The following is a 21,444-nucleotide window of genomic DNA, read 5'->3' as shown; positions in this document are numbered from 1 at the left end:
TTTCTACCTAAAGTCTAGTGTGAATTTATCATATATTCTGTATAAATTCAATAATAAGAATGGTAATTAAAATGTCTTCTTTATATTGGTACTGAATCTCAGGAGGCAGTGAGAATAAACAAATGTAAAAAAAAAAAAAAACCATGAGGTGCCAGCCTGGTGGCGTAGTAGTTAAGTTTGCGTGCTCCACTTTCGCAGCCCAGGGTTTGCGGGTTCGGATCCGGGGTGCGGACCTACACACCGCTTATGAAGCCATGCTGTGGCAGGTGTCCCATATACAAAATAGAGAAAGATGGGCACGGATGTTAGCCCAGGGCCAGTCTTCCTCAGCAAGAGGAGGAGGACTGGCAACAGATGTTAGCTCAGGGCTAATCTTCCTCACCAAAAACACACACACAAAAAAACAAACAAAAAACCCATGGAACCATTTGTGTAACAAAACAGCCAATTCTGATTAAATAAAACCCTGCTTAGTCAGGTTTTTACAATCAATATAAAATAGATTTACTATTGAAATGACACAAATTTGGAATCATTGTTAACTTTATTTGTCACTCTTTATAGACATTGGTCCACTTCTACATGAAAAGTAGGGAGCATCTACTTCCACTTAATATTCTATAGAATGATGCTGTACCACAAACTATAGTAACTTATACAAGGGGAAAAGTTATTGAAATAAAAAGATTTTATATTCATGCCCCAAGATGTCCCCCAAATATTTGTTTTTGTGTATATAATTACAAATATCTATGACTCCACAAAGCTAGTTTCCTCTTAGATCTGTGTAATATTTTTAATATCCACACTAGACTATCCCGATCACCATTAAAAAATGGCCATCTGTCAATTAGATGTAGTTCTAAATCCAAGCAACTGTATAAGCACATTCATAGTTTAGGGCTGCTCGAAGTTAAAAACGTTTTCTGTTGTTTCAGAGACATTTACATCAAATTAAGACATTTACAAATGGTTCATAGTATTTAACAGCCCAAATATCATTTTCACCTATCCTGTGTAAGTTAAGCATTCCTAAGTTTCTCTAATAAATTCAGTGCATTTTCCCAACATAAATAACACAAGCTATTCTAAATGTTTTACATATATTTCAGTGTATACTTCCAAATATTAGATGGAATGAAATTATATTAAATGGTTATATCATAATATTTAAGCATATTATGGAATCTATATCACACAAATCTATTCACATCAATACTATAATTCACTCTTAAAAGAACATCACAGGCACACACAAAATAGAGAACAAAATTTGCCTTTTTATAAATTTGAAGTATACTATCTACTCTATACTAAAAGATTTATTTTAACAAAACAGCCAATTTCCAAACCCGTTTTCTAAGTTTGGCATAAGGAAAGTTCAATCCATTCGAATCTTCTGGTTTGTCATCCTATAAATGATGCTATCATATCCAGGATCCATGTTCCAAATATTGTAAGAGGTGATAATCACAGCCAAGGCCAAGGCGATCATTATCCAAAGTACCATGTTGAAAACCACTGGATACTCTAAGTTATACTTATATGCAAGGTTATAGGGACTTGATGGCTTCTTCTACAACAAAGAAAAGAAAGAAAATCAAGGGAGAAGGATTTTAAGACAGGAAATTATCCCAATTTAGCAGCTCTGATTCATTTATCTAACAATTATTCATAAGTGGCGTAAGAACTACTTATACTAGGGGGAACCAAGAAGCGGCACCTTCATGGATAAGTGCATTGTTGGTGGAAGTATAAACCAGTCCAACTGCTTGAGAAAATCTGGCAATGCCAGTAAAGTTGAAGGTGTGCATATCCTGTGATCCAGCAAGTTCATACCCTAGGGAAGACTACTATATGTGTACCAAGAGACATGGACAAGGACATCCGTCAACACAATGGATAATTGTGGCATATCCACACATTGGAACAGACAGCAATAAAATGACTGAACTACAGCTATGTTTATCAGCTTGCGTGACTTAAAAACAACACTGAGCAAAGAACACACAAAAATACATATGATTCTGTTTATTTAATAAGGAATATTCTTGGCCACACAACATTTTGGAGTATCTACACTGCTGCTCTTGTAAATGAGCATGTACACACGTTTTTTGCTATGGCTGGCACCCTTGCCTATGACACACTAAATGCTTAAAATCAAAGCAAGATCCAGGCAAAAAAATTGTAGATGTAAATTAAATTATAGAGTGTACATAGCAGATCCCAGAAAATGAGGGAGTGTGCCATGAAGATAATGTACCTCCTGGAAAAGCAGAGTCCACAGGCAGAGAGAGCCACATCACAGCCTCACATTAACTTCTGATGCCTCCTTGTAATACCAACATTTGAATTATCTTATCGGCTTTGACAGATTTGCTTTTATCCCTAACTCAGCTTCTTGCATTATCTGATTATGACCCCCAAGAACTGAGCATCACTGGCAAAACACACATCCCTAAGAAACCTATGTTTTAACTGAAACTGTTTTTCAGATTTACTGACTGCTCATTCATGGCGCCCATAGGTGATATAGGGTTTAGTGGGTTTTTTTAAAGTTAAGTTTAAAATTGTAAAGCAGGATCTAAAACTACTCACCGCCTGTTCTGCCTCAAGGATAGTCCTCGTCTTCCTCACGAGGGACGTGTCGAATGATTTGATAGTCACTAACTCTACCACTGCATTCCCACCGTAAAGATTGTACATGTCATCTGCAAACTGAAGAGTTATTGACATCCCATGAATCTCAAACACATACTTATTAAAATTATTTGTAAAGCTTCTGTGCACCTACAAGAACAATATACACTTACCTATTGGCTCATGAAATACACTGTGTCTTAAAATAGGCAAGTCTTAAAGGTTTTGATTATGTTAAGATATTCAGAACAGTGTTAAGCTTCAACATATATTCAAATGTTCAAAATAAAATTACTTTAAGAAGAAGAGACTGAATGTGTTGGCATACAATTGGGGAAGTAGGAAAAGGAAATGAAGAAATCTTCCTAAGCGGTCTCTGGTTCATCACAAACATCCACAAAGATTTAACTGAGAGGCCTCACTGAAGACGTGCAGGTACGTAACTTTAAGGGCAGAGGAAAACCAGCATTTATTACGTATCTCCTAAATGTCTGGTACTGTGCTCAGTGTTCTCCTTCAATTATTTCATTTAACAGAGGGGAAAGAGTTTCAGTTGGGGAAGATGAAAGTTCTGGCAATGGGTGGTGGTGACAGTTGCACAACAATGTGAATATACTTAATGCCACTTAACTGTACACTTAAAAATGGCTGAAATGGTAAATTTTATGTTATGTATATTTTATCCAGATAAAAAAAGAAAAGAAAAACGTATTGTGTTGGAGTTATCGATCATTTCCTATGCTGCCCCTGCCAGCATTATAAAGAGACATCTCACATACCTTTGACCTCCTCTATCCTCGGTCACTAAAATTAGAGGTCCTCCAAAGAAGCAGAGTGAGACTTCAATCAACAGTCTTTCACTGTGCAGGTTTTTCCATTAAGAGGCTAAAAGTGAAATGGTCATACTCTAACGTCTCATATCCTATCGATAATTTACCTTTTGCAGAGCCTCAACAAGGATCTTAGAAGCATCTCGGAATTGTTCAGAGTCTTCCCCATAATGTTTCCCAATTTCATCCAAACCTGCCAGCTCCAGTGAATATAAATCAGGAGAATGGTCCTTGGCTAGATGTTTATGCCGAGACAACTTGGGAGAACAAACAAAAGGAAGTAGATAAAGTAATGTCAAACACAGCCAGCTGAATTTTCAGGCCTAACTAAACTAGGCTGAACAGGACCACACCAGTGTGCTATAACAGACAAATAGTGTAAAATGGTAGAAATGGAACTGGTTTAAATAGGAGTTTCTGATAAAACACCAACACAAATCTCAACACAAATCTCATTTTTAGGGGGTAAAGCAGCAGTTACAGTACTCCCTAACATTTAATAAAAGCTCTTTAAAAAATTCCTTAGTTTAAAACCTCAGATACAGGCCCAGGGTATGAAAGAACAGATGGTTGGACCAGTCTGATCCCAGGAGAGCATGAGCCATTGGTGCTCAGAGAGCAGACGCCTTGTATATGCCCTCCTGGACTACCTTACCGGCCCCCAGCACTATGCTTCTAGACTTCCTGAACCAACCGTGCTGAAAAGTTTGGGCAACAACCTCAGTAGAAAGCAATCAGGTAAGTTTTTTTATTTCAGTCACAGGAGGATTTTAAAAAAAAATCATTCACCAAAAAAAACCCTTTCAGGCAGATTTATTCCCTTCCTTCCTGACTTGGTTGACAGCATTATTAGTTCAAACTGTTATTTCTATTTTAGACCCAAAGATATATATATAGGAATTAAGTCTTAACGTCTGACAAGAAATCAACAGTCTAGACTACAGCCAGGGTGGCCTTACTCCCAGGTCTGTGTTCTTGGAGAATATACTTAGCTGTCTCTCCTAAAAGTAGAAATGCAAAATAATTTGACTGTAACATGAGCTCAAAATTCCCAACACCACCACTAATTTCTCAACTTTCATGGGATCATATATCTAGGCCATGCTTAATCAGACTTTTCAGTTGGTTTCAATACTATTCAAGGATTCTCTAGAAATGTGTTCTGCAACCAAAACAAATGGAACTGAAAAATTAGAGCAGCCTACTTACCAAACTTGAAATATCATGTAGCACTTGCAGTTCAGAAAGAAAGAGCAGATCAACCTGCAGAGAGCCGAAAGAAATGAGCATTATTATAAACATGCATCTGAGACCTGTATTTGCCATTTATCAAGTAAGGCATAGGATATTACAAATGTTAAGCACGGAAGTGAATTTATGCAACAACTGTCCTCCATTTGGTAGGTTCATTTCAATTCAAAATGCATCTAAAACGTTATTTCCTAAGAAAAAGGTGATGGTCATTCCCCAGCACAGTGACTACTGCTCAATAGCTGTATTTTCGATGCAGCTTTAATAAAGCATGCAAACTCTAAAGTGGTCTTCCCCTCAGGGCATCAGAATATTGTGGCGCACTGCAACGAGGTCCTGCCAATGGCCCAGTTTGCTCACATCCCTTGAACACTTTCCACATGGGAGAATAAAAGATGGTAGCCCTGGTCATTCATAGTAGATAAAGAGGGGAGGCTTCCACAAAGGTGGCATGCCATGTGGTTAAGAGGGTGCATGAGCAGGTGGTGAAGCTGACAGACAGGAGTCAAAAGTAAGGGTGGCTTCCTCCACTGTACTGTCAAGAATGAATGAGAAAAATGAAGCAAGACATCAGAAGTGGCAGTGAATAATGGCTCCCACATTACCAGATCGACACAGTGCCACCAGCCACCAAGTAAATACCGTGATCTCTGGTTTGTCTGGATTAATTGGTGGCAACCCTCGTGCTAGAATGTAATACTATTTACTACAGCTCAACTCATGAAAAGAGTCAGTTTATTTATGAGATTCATAAGAAAGTTGCAGTGAAGAAAAGAAAAACAATTGACTCCAACAGTAAATCTGAAAAATTTTTCATTTTCCAAAATTTCAAGTTTGCTCTGAAGTCAGGAGCATAAGAAATGGGAAACTAGTAATGATATTTATTCATTCAATAACTGCACTTACTTCATTGTTCCTACTAAGAGAATTGAGCGGAAGTGAATTGAGAACGGAGTTTTCCTGAAACAGGCGATTGCGAAGCTGTCGTAACGTTACTGAAAGATCTTCAAAAACTGAGTTTGCCTTCCCCACCATATACACTCGCTGCAAGAAGAATCCAACATTTTCTACAGATTAATTCCAACATACAGAGCTCTGACAGCATTTTTCATAAAATTAGTTTTAAATTTTCATTAATAATGAAAGCTTATTCTTTAGCCCATCTCAAATAAAAACTGTACCACTTACTTCCTCACTGGGAGCCAACTGCAAAACTACAGGAGTTTCTTCAGAAAATAAGGAGTGAATGGAATTTGCAACGCTGTCGAGACTAAAAGGAACTGCCTGAAATTTAAGAGTTAAGACATTAATTATTATCTAAACCAAAGTGGGAAGAAAAACCATTCAAATTAAAAAAGGAGGCTTTTAAAAAAAAGCACCAGCATTTTCTTTTATGGAAATTCAAAAGACCCACCAAATCACATCCAAACACAAAGAGCCTTTTGGGCACAGAAGATTAAACAGCCCTAGTGGGCCAACGAGTTTGTGTCTCTCCATGTGCCCAAAGGGAAATTACTTGCAAACAGGCAGGACACAACACTGTCTTGCACAAACCATCATTTTATGACGGTCATTTGTGTATTTTAAGCAGCAATACATTTAGTTTCGGCATTAATTAAACATGCCACAATGAATGTATATTCTATAGTAAAGTATTAACTTGCATTTAAAAGAAGGTCAGAGGAATTTGAAGAACTGAATTTAATTAAAAGAGAAATAGACTTCATTTTTCATTTCAAAATTTAAAAAATGTCCAATAAGATTTAGGGTTTGCCTTCAGATAAACTAAAGACTCTCAACAGGGCATAAAGTATGTCACAGAATTTTGAAGCCTTTATCTTAGGACCATATGATATTACTAAACTAAAATAACCAATTGTGGTAAAATCTACCACAGAGGTCTGACAGCATTTTTCATTTTTTCCTTGAATTTTTTATTAAAGTGTAATGTATATATAATATAGTAAACAAATCTTGGGGTAACAGCTCAAGGAACGTTTACAAGTGGATATACTCATATAACCCACCCAGAACAACAAAGATCATGATCGGCATCCAGAAGCCTCCATACCCACTCGCTCCACCCTCAAGGGAAAGCAAAATTTTGACTTCTATCCCCAAAGATCTGTTTTTGCCCCACCTTATGTTTAAAAACAAATTATGGTAATTTTTCCCCTCAAAAAATTATTTTATTCTCAATATTATTACAAGTATTAAAACAAGCAGTATAGTAGTAGTGTTTTTGTTTTAATGGAGATTTCTTACAATGATTTTTTTTTTCAGTAATTCCCTTTACTATTAAAAGGTTCATGTTTATATGTAGCAAATCAATGTTAATATAGTACAGGCAGAAATAAATGTGGTTATATAAATCTTACTGATGAAATCCCAACATCAAAATTAAGTTCAAGGGGCCGGCCCCGTGGCTTAGCGGTTGAGTGCGCGCGCTCCGCTACTGGCGGCCCGGGTTGGGATCCCGGGCGTGCACCGACGCACTGCTTCTCTGGCCATGCTGAGGCCACGTCCCACATACAGCAACTAGAAGGATGTGCAGCTATGACATACAACTATCTACTGGGGCTTCGGGGGAAAAAAAGGAGGAGGATTGGCAACAGATGTTAGCTCAGAGCCGGTCTTCCTCAGCAAAAAGAGGAAGATTAGCATAGATGTTAGCTCAGGGCTGACCTTCCTCACAAAAAAAAAAAAAAATTAAGTTTATCAATTTCATGATACTGTGAAATAAAATCAATTTTTTCTCCTACTCAAGATGCATATTAACTTTTCCCAAAATTCTCTTAAAATGAGTTAGTAACTGAAGAAGAGGGAAGAGAGTTCCAACTTGGAAAAGCATCCTGGTACCAGCTCCCTGAGTCAGCTACGAGTGCTCTCCTTTTGCAGTCACACAGTTTGCCTCCTTAGGCTTTGGAGGGAATGTGAGAACATGTAACACAACCTCTCCAGCCTTACTTCACCTAGTGAAATGGCACTCGTGGCAGGAAAGTTGAAGATTAAAGGTAACACATTCCTAGTAACCAAACTGGAGGAGCTACTGAATCAGATGAGCGCCAAACTGAAGGAAAAGAGAAATTATATAGAGCACTAGGCTCAAAAAGGATAAAGCTCAGCTGCTTAAAATTCTAATGATTGTTTTCTTCCACTGTATTATAAGGATACACGTTTGTCCTGGAAAAAATGGAATTTCTGTATCTATATGACTTGAAATTCTAATGAAAACAGCTAACTAATCAAATAGAAGCGTTGTAGGTGGAATTCTAAGACATTCTATTTTTTTTATATTCTGTGGGTTTTACCCCGAGCCTTGTATCTCATTCACTACCTACTGCCAGGAAAAGTATTAAGAGCAGTCAATCGGGGTCAAGCAACGTGAGCTCTTTTCCCAACTGCTACTTATGTAAAATAAGGCTAGTCTGTTTTAAAATGTTTAGTTTTGGGGGCCGGCCCCGTGGCTTAGCGGTTAAGTGCGCACGCTCCGCTGCTGGCGGCCCAGGTTCGGATCCCGGGTGCACACCAAAGCACCGCTTGTCCGGCCATGCTGAGGCCGCGTCCCACATACAGCAACTAGAAGGATGTGCAACTACGACACACAACTATCTACTGGGGCTTTGGGGAGAAAAAGGGAAAAAAAAAAAAGGAGGAGGACTGGCAATAGATGTTAGCTCAGGGCCGGTCTTCCTCAGCAAAAAAGAGGAGGATTAGCATGGATGTTAGCTCAGGGCTGATCTTCCTCACAAAAAAAAAAAAAAAGTTCAGTTTTGGATTGTATGCTAATGAAAATCTTAACACCATTTTGTATTTTAATATACTTATTTTAAAGGGATCTTCCACAATGATTTTCACAGAAATCACATAATCACATGCTTAATAAATAATGCTTGTGAAGATTAAAAAAGATTTTTTTTAAATCTGCCTTTTGATTTTTATTGTTCCTTCCTTCCATTTACTCTGAAATTCTTCTGTTTTTTTTTTTTAGCTCATTAATTCCCAATCTTTTAAACTACCTAACAGGTGCATTTAAGGCTATAAATTTTCCTTTTCTTACCACTTTAGCTGTACCCTACAATTTTTTTAATATATGGTACATTCACTGATATTCAGTTCCAAATAATTGTAAAACTTTCACTGTGATTTTCTCCTCAACCCATGAATTATTTAGGAGTGCATCTATTCCAATTATCTTTTCTTGTTCACTTGTTAAAAAAATTTTCAAGAATTATATAGAAAAAAGAGACAGATATATACACATGGTTTAAAGAGACAAATAGTTCTATAAGACTTGTTATGAAAAATAAGTTTACCCCTCCCTTCATTTCCCCTTCCTCTGAGGCCCTCACTTTCAAACTCTGTTTCCTTTTCCTTTTACCACCACCTCTAACTAATGTTTATATTACTACATCTTGATTTTTCATTTTTTGCATTATCTATTTATCACCCATTATAGAAAGAGGTTTTAGCTCTGCCACATCACCACCCACAGCCCCACCCCTGCCCCATACATGCATTGTTTCTCTCTCTCCACCCTCCCAATAGCTATATGGTAATTGTCATTGGCTCAATATCATTTCATTATTATGACTATGTAAACAGTATTCTCAGCCCAGCTTTATACTATACAATTACTGCTTTTCCGTTCTTACTCTTCTGGTTCCTAACAGCTATGGATAAGATATCTGCTATCATTCTACTCTCACTCCTTTGTAATGACAATGTCTTTTCTCTGATAGCTTGTAAGATTTTCAGTGTCCTTGTGGTTCTTCAATTTCACTAGGTCTAGGTGTTGATTTGGCTTTAGCCTAGTGGGTGTTTGGTTTTTTTTTTTTTTTTTTTTTTTTGGTGAGGAAGATTAGCCCTGAGCTAACATCCGATGCTAATCCTCCTCTTTTTGCTGAGGAAGATTAGCCCTGGGCTAACATCCATGCCCATCTTCCTATACTTTATATGGGGCACTGCCACAGCATGACTTGACAAGCGGTGCATCGGTGTGCACCTGGGAACCGAACCTGGGAACCCCCAGCTGCCGCAGCAGAGCACATGCACTTAACTGCTACGCCACTGGGCCGGCCCTGGTGTTCAGTGTTTTAAACCTGAGGGGTCATATCTTTTGTTTGTTTTTACCATTTCCAAATACATTTTTAAGGTAACATTTTGTTACAGTTACAGAGAGGGTGGTTTATATGATACTGATTCTTTATTATTTGTTGAGATTTGCCTTGTGGCCTAGTACATGGTCGTTTTTTGTAAGCATGTCATGTGTGCTTGGAAATAATCTATACTAGACCACAGAAAAGTCTGAAAAAATTCCCCCCAAATCAGCATCATACAGACCACAGTCTTACAATGCCATGAAATTAGAAGTTGAAAACCTAAAAATTATTTTAAAAGAACCCACACATTAAACACTTCTAAATTCCTGGGTTAAAGAAATCACAATATAAATTATGAAATATTTATGGGGCCAGCCTGGTGGCGCAAGCAGTTAAGTGTGCGCGCTCCACTGCGGTGGCCCGGGGTTCGCTGGTTCGGATCCTGGGCGTGCACCGATGCACCGCTTGTCAAGCCATGCTGTGGCGGCATCCCATATAAAGTGGAGGAAGATGGGCGTGGATGTTAGCCCAGGCCCAGTCTTCCTCAGCAAAAAGGGGAGGATTGGCAGATGTTAGCACAGGGCTGATCTTCCTCACAAAAAAAAAAAATTATGAAATATTTAGAAGTGACTATCAATGAAAGCACCACATATCAGAAATGTCTTATAACTGCCTCACAGTTTCTATCCCTTCCTTTAACTCTCACAACTTTAATGTATGTATTTTCAAATCTCTTTGAGACTGGTCTATTATCTGTAGTTCTAGGGAGATAAATTCTATTTGGTGCACCTGCTGACTCTCTCGTGGCGTTTTTTTTCTTCAAGTGTTTTGTAAATTTGACTCATCTTCGATTTTTTTTACCAAAGGAGCCCTGGGCTGTGGAGGTATCCATATAGGGTGGGTCATGTGAATCTGGAGCACACCACTCTGCACAGCACAAGCCTGTAGTTCCAGTTTCTCTTAGGGGACTCTTTGGGCCCCACAGCCAAGGGTGGCAAGCCAGCTCCTCGGTGGTAGCCCTAGGACAGCTGGGGTTTTACTAGTCCTCCTTTCAAGAACAAAACAGCATTTTAAAGCGCCTGGCTGTCTGCGGGGAACACAATTCCAGCTTCAGCTCCTGCTTACCACTGTGACTTTTGAGTTTTCTATTCATATCTGGCACCTGTGTGTATCCCGCCCTTGCTTTCAAGTTTAGTGATGCATGTAAAAATGTTGTGCTGACTTCTATATGCTTGCAGTGGAAGAAGGTTTGTCACAACAGCTCAGTCAGCCTTCTTGCCTGAAAGGCCAGTGAAGAAATAAGTGAGCCAGCAAAATAGCTTCCAGTCTCCTCCTTACACAAAAATGAGGTAAAATTCTGAAGGGAAGATGACAAGATCATGCCTAAGAAAATATCAACATACACCCTCAACTAGTTTCTCTTTTTCGAGCCTCCGACTATTCTGAGAGTGGGGCAATTGCTCTACCTCTTACCTTAGAAAGTAGTTTCACCCATAAGCAATAGCCAAGTCTCAATAAATTTACCATCACCATGTAATTTTTTTAAAAAAAGAAACTGTTTTACTTATCAATCACTGCATCACAAAAAAGACAAGTGTGCTTAGAACACAATCAATAATGACAGCTGGCAAGACAAAATTTAAAATGCATCCCTTTAGTTTTTTATAATAAATACTCACATTCTCTAAAGGGTATGAAATGACACTGCCTGGGGGTAGAGCGAGTTTGTCCACTCCCTTCACCATCACCATAACGGTAGCCCGAGGACGATGGAACAGGTTACCCACCGCAAGTCCTGGCCAAGAAAGGTCCTAACCATTGAAAAGCATGAAGCAGTGCTTAATTATCAACTCAGAAAACCATTTCCCCAATACCATCTAATAAGCAGAGTTAAGGGGTTTCGGGATGACACTGGCAATGATAATTCACAGGGAGAGTAAACATTTTATTTAAGGCAGTACAGTCATGCGTTACATAACGACATTTAGGTCAGCAATGGACCACATATACTGAAGTGGTGCCGTAAGATAGGCTACAGGGCTGGGTTCGGATCCCGGGCACGCACCGACGCGCCGCTTCTCCGGCCATGCTGAGGCCGCGTCCCACATACAGCAACTAGAGGGATGTGCAGCTATGTTATACAACTATCTACTGGGGCTTTGGGGGAAAAAATAAAATAAATAAATTAAAAAAAAAAAAAAGGCTACAGGGGCCAGCCCGGTGGTGTAGTGGTTAAGTTCGAGTGCTCCACTTCGGTGGCCTGGGGTTCATGGGTTCAGATCCTGGGCGTGGACCTACGCACTGCTTATTAAGCCATGCTGTGGCAGGCATCCCACATATAAAATAGAGGAAGATGGGCACAGATGTTAGCCCAGGGCCAATCTTCCTCAGAAAAAGAGGAGGATTGGGAACAGATGTTAGCTCAGGGCTAATCTTCCTCACCAAAAGAAAAAAAAAAAAGGCTACACCATCTAAGTTTGTGTAAGTATGCTCTATGATGTTCGCACAACGACACAATCACCTAATGACACATTTCTCAGTACGTGTCCTTGTTAAGTGACGCATGACTGTAGCTGCAGTCTCCTAATCAAGGATGCTGATTTCTACCTTTTTCATCATCTTAAATTTCTACAGATTTGAAATATTAAAATCTAATAGTTAAGTCATCTCAAACCTTTTGTGGAAAAAAGCAGGTAAGTAAACAAAACATAGGTACTTTTCAAATTCCAGATTACAAAATATTCTCTTCTTCATCTAACCATGGACATTTTCTTCCCCCATATCATTGTTGGCCCTTATCTACAGCATCACTTTTCTCTTTCACAGTGACATAGAAAGACTATCATTAAAACATTCTCTTTAAGCCCTTTATAAATAAAATTCCTGCTAAGAGTAACTCATATTAGTTTACTAATAATTATTTCTAAAGGTTGACAGCCTTTTGTAGTCAAATTTAAGTTTGTAAAGAACTAGGTACAAATTTCATCCTTAAATGTAAACAACCAGTCATGTTCATGCAAGGAGCTCAGGGGCACCACCCATAGACCCAGCAGAGAGGGAGTTCCCATGCATTACTTCTGGTTTCAAGGGCACCCAGGACCTAAGAGGAAAGTTCCTTTGAGTGATTGATGATATCTAGAGACCACATCAAAAGCACCAAATGTTTGTATCTCCCCAAAATTCATCTGTTGAAATCCTTACTCCCAATGTGATGGTAGTAGGATGTGGGGCCTTAGGGTGGTAATTAGGTCATGAGGATGGAGCCCTCATGAATGGGGTTAGTGCCCTTATAACAGGGACTCAAGAGAGCTCTCTCTCCCTCTCTCCACCATGTGAGGATACAACAAGAAGTTGGCAGTCTGTAACCTGGAAGAGGGCCCTCATTAGAACCTGACCACGCTGGTATCCTGATCTCGGACTCCCAGCCCCCAGAACTGTGAGAAATAAATTTCTGTGGTTTATAAGTCACCCAGTCTATATATAGTACTTTGTAATAGCAGCCCGAACTGACTGAGACACAAATCTATCGTGTACTAAAAAGAACAAATAAAATTATACATCCTATTAATAGTAGGCCAGATGCATTCTCTTATATGCAAAGAATGTCAGTACCAAGAATAAACTCTTACATGGTTAATGATCTATAATGATTTGGTTTCATGAGCCAAGCTTGAAGCACTTATCCAAATCTCCCCAACTACAAATGAACTTTTTTACTTTTATAACCTGTACCAAATGTACCTATGTTTGCTTGCTGCTTTCTTGGGCTGTTAGCAGAAATTAACAAAAATGTTTTCAGAAACAGTTCCAAATACTTTTTAAAAAATACACATACTTCTTTCACAGAGAAGCCCATGGACAATGCAGCCACGTCTGGGATTCGCTCTCCTGGTATAGGCCAATTTCCATCTCGGAAAACAACAGACCCTGGTGATTTTAATACACTAAACTCGTTTCCCAAAACACCTGAAAAGAAAAAACACATTAGTAAGTGATCAGCATCATAAATCTTTTGCATCCACGTTGAAAATTATTAAATATATGTTTCCCCATTCTCCATTGACTTAGCATACTAAATTATGATTGGACAAAATGCTGAATTCTAAATATCAACAAATTCTTTTTCAAAGTATCACTCTAAGAATTTAAGTCCAGGGCCGGCCCCGTGGCTTAGCGGTTAAGTGCGCGCACTCCGCTGCTGGCAGCCCGGGTTGGGATCCCGGGCACGCACTGACACACCGCTTCTCTGGCCATGCTGAGGCCGCGTCCCACATACAGCAACTAGAAGGATGTGCAGCTATGACATACAACTATCTACTGGGGCTTTGGGGGAAAAATAAATGAATAAATAAAATTAAAAAAAAAAAAAGAATTTAAGTCCATACATTCTGCTGTAACAAAGGTACAACTATGAAACAGGATGCTCCTAATGATCTAGATGTCTTCCTACAGATGGCCCTTCAACAACAGCAAGCAGCAGTTTGGCAAGAATTAGAAATCAGTGGCGGGCCGGCCCCGTGGCTTAGCGGTTGGGTGTGCGCACTCCGCTGCTGGTGGCCCGGGTTCGGACCCCGGGCGCACACCGACGCACCGCTTCTCTGGCCATGCTGAGGCCGCGTCCCACATACAGCAACTAGAAGGATGTGCAGCTATGACATACAACTATATACTGGGGCTTTGGTGGAAAAATAAATAAATAAATAAAATTATAAAAAAACAAACAAACAAAAAAAAGAAATCAGTGGCATTTATCCAGAATTTAAAAAATGAAATCTTGGCACAAACTAAAAAGAAAAAAAATTTGAAATCTTTGAATTATTTCTACCATTGACCCTCTCTTCAAAATGCAAATTCACAAAATTTCTTAGTATTTCACTCTAAACCTTTATCACGTTAGATGTCTTAGGATAGATCTTATCTTTCCTTATGTCCCATAGGCAAACCTAGTGAAATGAGGACTACCACACAGGGGTACATGTTACCAGTCAAAATATAAAACACTTCGGACTTTACAAACAAAGTCCAGGAAACAGTATTTCCAATGGACATATCAAGAGGCTGACAAAAGGTATTCTGTAATAATAAAGCCAGTTAGTCTAGGAGTATGAGGCCTGGGATAAAAAGATGAAGGATGAAAATAAAATGACTATTTTATAGGCCCTCCAAGGCTAAGAATGAGGTATTTGGCCTCTTAAGCCATCATGTGTTAACCCAATGTCCAGCTTACAGAAGGAAAAGTAGCTAATGGAAACTTTCGGGTTCCTATGAAAAGATCAGCTCCAAGTCCAAAACAAATCTTGGCCATGCCTACCTAATATGGGAAAATTAGACTTTAATAAAGCATCACTGTTATTCTCTTGACCTAAGGAAAGTACGTCTTACAGAGTGTGGGAATAAAGTTGGAAACAACAGTAAATGTTTTGGTGTTGCAGTATTGACAGTAAATAAAAGGCCTCAGGATGGTGCTGATACAACAGGAAGAGTTATGAGTTTCAACTGAGCACAGACGCCAGAGCAGGAATTTCCAAATTGTTCTAGCCAAAGGCAGACCAAAAAAAAATTAGCAGAACAGCCATTTGTAACTGATAGACATCCTGGTTCACTAATGTAATAGTTATTGCAAACTCTAAGGAAAATTGGGCAGCAAGAGACCTCTACTTTCCAAGTAGCATACACATTTAAAGAACAATATTTGGATCTGGAGAAGCCGTGTTTTGAGATACAGCCCTACTCATGCAACCCCAGCAAAGCTATACTAAACTACTTTGCCTCAACTTTGTAGTAGTTAGATTCCACTTCTGTGCTGGCAAAACAGTCTTTCAGGAGCCTAGAGCTTTAGAAAACCTTACAGATGGACTCCTATACAGAGAAACTACTGCTTCAGGCAGGTACCCACAAGGTCCCCCATCAACAGTCCCCCATCCTCTACCTGAAAACGACCAGTGATGGGGGCCGCCACCTCAACTCACACACACTATGTTTGCCAGCAATCTCCACTGTCCTAACATTCTAGTCCTTTCCTTGTACTGAACTGAAATGGGCTTCCCAACTTCTTTCAACTTCCTATTTTATCACTACAGACTCAGTCTCACCAGATAAGCTCAGCTCAGCTTCAAGAGAAAGCAGAGGGATTCCTCCAGCTACTTGCTTTCTCTCCCCACCACAAATTTATGTGCACACGCCCCTATCCTCCTCTCCTCTCCCTCCAGATGCTGGCAGCAATGTCCCTCCTCCACTCTAAAATAATCCCATGGTTCTGCCTCCTTAGGGACCTTCACTCATTCACCTATTAAATTATTCATTCAATGTTTAGTAAGCCACTATTCTGGGACAGACAACATATCAGGAATTGGGTGGCTCCATGGTTGCAGGCATAAAAAGCTGGCCCTGTAGAAGCAGTTTGTCTGGTTCACACAATGTCCCCAGGGCTGAGAACAGTGCCGGGACACACTGGTGCTCACTAAATACTTGTTGAGTTAATGAGTGAATGAAGCCACACCTCGGACTACCCATTTTCCCCTCTCAACTGGCTCTTTCACTTCAGCATAAAAATATACTAGGGTGGTCCCATTCTAAAATTAAAACCACAAAAAAATTCCTTTGGTCCTCCGGGCCTCTGCTTCCCTTCAGAGGAAGAATCCTGGAAGAGGAGCCAGTCACTGTTCGCTTCTCTGCTTCTTCATCGCGCCTTTACCACCCACCGAAGCCACAGCTTCTGACCCCACCCCGCCACTGATGCGACTCACCAAATCCAAAGACAATTTTCAGCCCTTGATTTATTTAACTTCCCAAAGCATCTGATACTGGCAACTCTCCTTAAAAATCTCCTTCCTTGGCCTTCACGAAGCCCAGGTCTCTGGTTTTCCTTCCAATCCCTCTACCTGCTTCTCTTCAGTTTCTTTCCCCTCCGGTCCTTTAAAGCCAGTGACGTCCAAACTTTTTAGATTTCAACCCTTCAGTACAAAATTTGAAAGTAGTCCCAATATACATATATTTATTTATAAAGTATACACTTGTAGTATACTAATAGATTACATATTCAAAATATATTACAAAGCACACAAAAATAGAAACAGTTTTAAAGGATGAGATACCTGTGTAGCATTCTTCCCAATTTAATCATGAGAAAATATCAGCCAAACCCAAACTGAGGGACATTCTACAAAATATCTGATCATTATTATACCAAAAAATGAGATAAAAAAATAGGTATAAATTGAAATTCTAGTACATTCTTCTGGCATCCCAATAGATCACCTAGTATACTCTCTTTGGAGATCTGAGGCGTCCCTTCTCGACTCACTGCTTTCCTGTTCTACATCTCTCTCCCTGGCTGAGCCCATCTACTCCCAAGGCTGCAGACACCAAAAACACACTGAGGGCTCCCAGATTTTTATTTTCAGCCTAGATTTCCCCTGAGCCTTAGACCTACATACCCAACAGTCTGCTCAGCATTTCCTTCTAAGTCTCATGGGTTCTTCAAACTCAACAGGCTCAGAACTGAATTTACCATCTTTCCACATGCTCCTTCTGTGTTCTCTCTCTCAAAGGAGGACACCACCTTCCACGCAGCTGCTGGAATTGATCATCTTTAAATCCTTCCTCAGTACCACAGCTAATCAACCACTGAATTCTGTCCATCATTTTTTTGTTACTATCTCATGAATCCTTTCCCCTCCAGTTCAGTGCACACTCTTCAGACCCTCACCAGGTTTGCTAGAACTGGCCACCTTATGCCCTGTCATGCCACTCTCTGATCCAGCCTTCCTATCACCTTTTCCAAATACAGATCTGTGCATTCACCCAGCAGCTTGACCACCTTCACTCACTGCCCAGAGCCTGTGAAACAAAATCCAAAACACCCAAGGCACCTCACAACCTTACTTCTGAGATCTCCCCAGCTTAACCCCTATACATTCCGGCCCCACCAAATGGTTTGCTCTTTTGCTCTCACATCTCTGTGCTTTTACACATGCTGTTCTGTCTAAAATGCCTTTTCTTCCCATTCCAACTTTTCACGTACTTGCCCTGTGAGGCACCCTGCCACCCATGGAAATTTCCCTCAGCCTCCCCAGTCTGGGCTAGAGGGTAAGGGTGGGAACTCCCACCATACTATGCTGTGATCGATGAGTGGTGGATGGAATCACTAAGTGACAAAATAAATAGCTCCTACTTTTGACCTCTAGGGCATCAGCGACCAAATGGAATTTCTCTTCAACATGACATCCCTTCAAATTCCATGTGTTGGCCCTTGGCCTTTCCTCTCCAAGCCAAACATCTGAATTTTTTCAAATACCCCTCATGACATGGTATTCATAACCCTATGAATAGAGTTCTCTCTCTGGTTTGGTAACACCATTTTAAAGGACTTATATTTTTTTCTCAAATAGATAAGTCAGATCTCTTAAAGATGTTTTCCATTAAATCATATTTAGTCATTGTGGAAAACAGTAACTTAACCTCATCTGACAAGACCAAGCAATGAGGAAGCTGACAGGATCAGATTCTTGGTCTGTACAAACTAGACTATTCTAGTTAGAAAAGCATGTTCAAACCACGTACAGAAGCAATTACTTTACCTCAGACCAAAAACAAACAAAAAAAACCCCTAAACCTCACTGAATCAAAATAATATCAATCATAACATTAAGACGTGGAATTTCAACAGATGTTCAGTTAAATCACAATATCAAAGGGAAGATTTTTAAATTCCATGAATTAAAAAAATTAAAAATTCCCCCAAAGTAACTTACTAGATAGATCAGAATGACCTTTCCAGAGCCAGAAACAGAAATGAAAGGAACCAAACAACCCTAAAACTTGGGGGGCGTGAAAATAAGTGTAACTATCATCAACACATAACACTGGGCACCTCCAGGAATAGAGAACACCTGCAGATTTCAAGAACATTAGTGGTTTATAGCCCCCTGCAGAATTAAACCACCATTCCAAAAGCCAGATGTCCCAGCACCTCACACAGCAGAGGCACAGGCCTCCTACAGATTTTTAACCTATAGGTTTTAAACCGATGCCCTGGGGAAAAGAGCCTCCATTCCTCCAACTTGTTCTCAATTTGGCCTCTTCTTCCCCACTGTCTGCACCCCCAGCCCCCATCATTCCCACTTTCTCACACAGCATGTAGTAACATTTCCATTACCTCTGCGGCAACACATATAATGGAAAAGGCCCATGTTTTGGAGCCAGCTGATCTGGGTTCAATTCCAGCTTTGCTACTTACTCCTGCGCGGTGTCGGGTAATTTATTTAGGCTTGATCACTCTGTAAAATGAGGCTGATACCTCTTCTAAGGATTGCTGTAAAATTGATGAATTACATGATACACAGGTAAGAGGCCAAATATTAGCCAACTTGCACTCTCCTTGCTGAATGCTAGGGAACCTAGGTTCCACTCAGAAAGCTACCATTTACTTGACATGTGACTCTAAGAATGTGACTCACATCTTCGTTTCCAAATCTTTAAAATTAGGAACTGTGACAAACTTTTGAGAGGTACTTTGAATTCGCCTTTAGAAATAATCCTACAAAAAACACTTACTTCACCTCCAACTTTTGTATCCTGAAACACTGAAGGAGGGGAGGGGATTTCACCAATTAGTGATGACAACTGCTAGAAAGGAAGACCCCAGAAAAATGCAAAGAAATACAGCATCTGGCGGCAGCCAAGACGTCTGCCTTCCCTATTTCGCAGAGGGCTGCGGTTCAACAGTTAGAGAAATGCGCCCCGGTCCTCCGAAGCGCCTCCCGACCCGGAAGAGGCCGGCGGCAACACAGGCAGACGCGCCCTCCTCGAAGAGGCAGAGGGTGGAGGCCGGCTCAGGTGGCCCCCACGCAGCCCAGCCCGGCTCGGCCCCGGCAGCCGGTCAGGCCGCTCCGCCACACGCCGGTCCGGAGAGAAAGCCGAGAGGGAGACGGCCGGGGCGAGGTCGCCGCCGGGTGCCCGCACTGCGGCACCGCCCCACTGTCGCCCACCCGCGGCCGCCCCCGAGCCCCGCGGCTCAGGGCCTCCGGGAGCGCGCCCCCCCCCCCCGCCCCGGGTCCTCACCTGCCACCAACAATGACAGGAGCACGACGAGCAGAGCCATGGTTCCGCGGCGTCGCAGCAGTGCACGGCGACACTGAACGGGTCAGCGGGAGGCGAACGACCACCGCAGCCAGAGAGGGTGACGCGCTCGGGCTCTGCCCGACTGCCTCAGCTCACCCCGTCGTCGCCTCCGCGGGGACGGCTACCGCCTTCTCCACCAATCGCCAGCGACGCCGCGGCCTGCGGGAGAGGCGTAGCCAGGGAAACGTCAGTCTGATGGGCGGAGCCTAGCGTGATGGATGGAAGACCCTGCCAATGGTAGGCAGGGATTGAAGAGCCGGGCAGTCCTGCCCCCCGGCCCATGACGACCGGGTCATGAGATGGAGGGTAGGGCGGGTGGTCGGGGGCAGGGGGATGATGGAGCCTGTAGAGGGGTGCAGAGAGCGCAGCGAGTGGGGTGACTCCCGGGTGCGGGGCCTTTGGCCAGAGCCGGGTGACAGTCTCCAACCGGGGTGTCTGTCTTTCCCGGTCGCGTGGCTCCGCCCCGCTACGGGTGCAGCTGTGGAAGCTGCGGGGCTGGTTTGGGTTTCGCTCTAACAGTTACACAGATGCTGAGCGAGGAAACCAGGCACCACGGGGAGCCCCTGCCCTCCAAGTAGGGGTGCCTGATAAAATACAGGACGCCCGGTTATATTTGAATTTCAGATAAACAACGAATACTTTTTAAAATATAAGTATGTCCCATGAAATATTCACCACATACTTATACTAAAAAATATTCGTTGTTTATCTGAAATTCTAATTTAACCGGGCGTCCTGTATTTTGATTTGCTAAATCCGGTAACCCTACCTCCTAAGACTTTCCGATCTACCAAAAGTGATGGGACAAGAACATTAATTAATTTCTTCATTTACTCAGTGTTATATGAAGGCTAAACGTACTAATTAGAGCAGGATCCTCCCTTCCCACATCTCATAGTTTTCTTGCCTATGATATGAGGCAAGAAGTGACACAGTGTAGCATCTGTGGTCAGAAGATGATGCCCCAGCTGATGATATTGAAAAATGGGTGTGGTTTCAATCTGGAAGGATAGAAGATGGGTAGGTTCTTCCAGGTAGCAAAAACCAAAGCATAGGGTGTGGCAGGGAGAAACCCTTGTCAGGTTGAGCATTAACTGTTTAGTTTAACCAAAGAAGACATTTACGGGAGAGGGGGCATGTAGAGCTAAAAATTTCAGTCAGGGACATGTTTATTGAGGATGTTGAATTTTATATAAAAGAACTACACTTCATTTGGTGGCCAGTAGGGAGCCATTGGAGGTGTTTGAGCACTGTTCAGTGCACAAATGTAAGACAGACTTGTTGGGGAAAAATGCCCTGTGTCCTCAGTTCCCAGGCACCATTTTCTTCTTGGGATTAACTAAGGAGAAAGAAGGAGAATGAGTTGTGTGGGAGATCAAGATTTGGCCACCCCGGAATATATCTCTTTACCTTGATTATTTTCTCTGACTGACATTTGACCTCCCCCACAAACTGCCTGAAGAATTTGACATAGAAGATCTGTTCCAGGAAGGAGT

The 21,444-nt window shown here is 41.2% G+C and overlaps 1 protein-coding gene across 1 annotated transcript; it reads right to left on the bottom strand.

The window, feature by feature from the left end:
• Positions 1-525: 525 nt before the first annotated feature.
• Positions 526-20,034, bottom strand: ATP6AP2 (ATPase H+ transporting accessory protein 2). The gene is made up of 9 exons (XM_058535659.1): positions 19,889-20,034; positions 13,662-13,792; positions 11,506-11,637; positions 5,913-6,008; positions 5,631-5,768; positions 4,683-4,736; positions 3,581-3,730; positions 2,602-2,721; positions 526-1,576 (listed from the first exon to the last, which is right to left on the bottom strand). The coding sequence occupies exons 1-9, from the start codon at positions 19,926-19,928 to the stop codon at positions 1,382-1,384; spliced, it is 1,056 nt and encodes a 351-aa protein (XP_058391642.1). The 5' UTR covers positions 19,929-20,034; the 3' UTR covers positions 526-1,381.
• Positions 20,035-21,444: the final 1,410 nt, after the last annotated feature.

This window comes from Diceros bicornis, chromosome X (assembly GCF_020826845.1).
Source record: "Diceros bicornis minor isolate mBicDic1 chromosome X, mDicBic1.mat.cur, whole genome shotgun sequence".
NCBI classification, from domain to species: domain Eukaryota; kingdom Metazoa; phylum Chordata; class Mammalia; order Perissodactyla; family Rhinocerotidae; genus Diceros; species Diceros bicornis.
The sequence above is the reverse complement of the archived record's forward strand: the minus strand, read 5'-3'. Positions and strand labels throughout refer to the sequence as shown.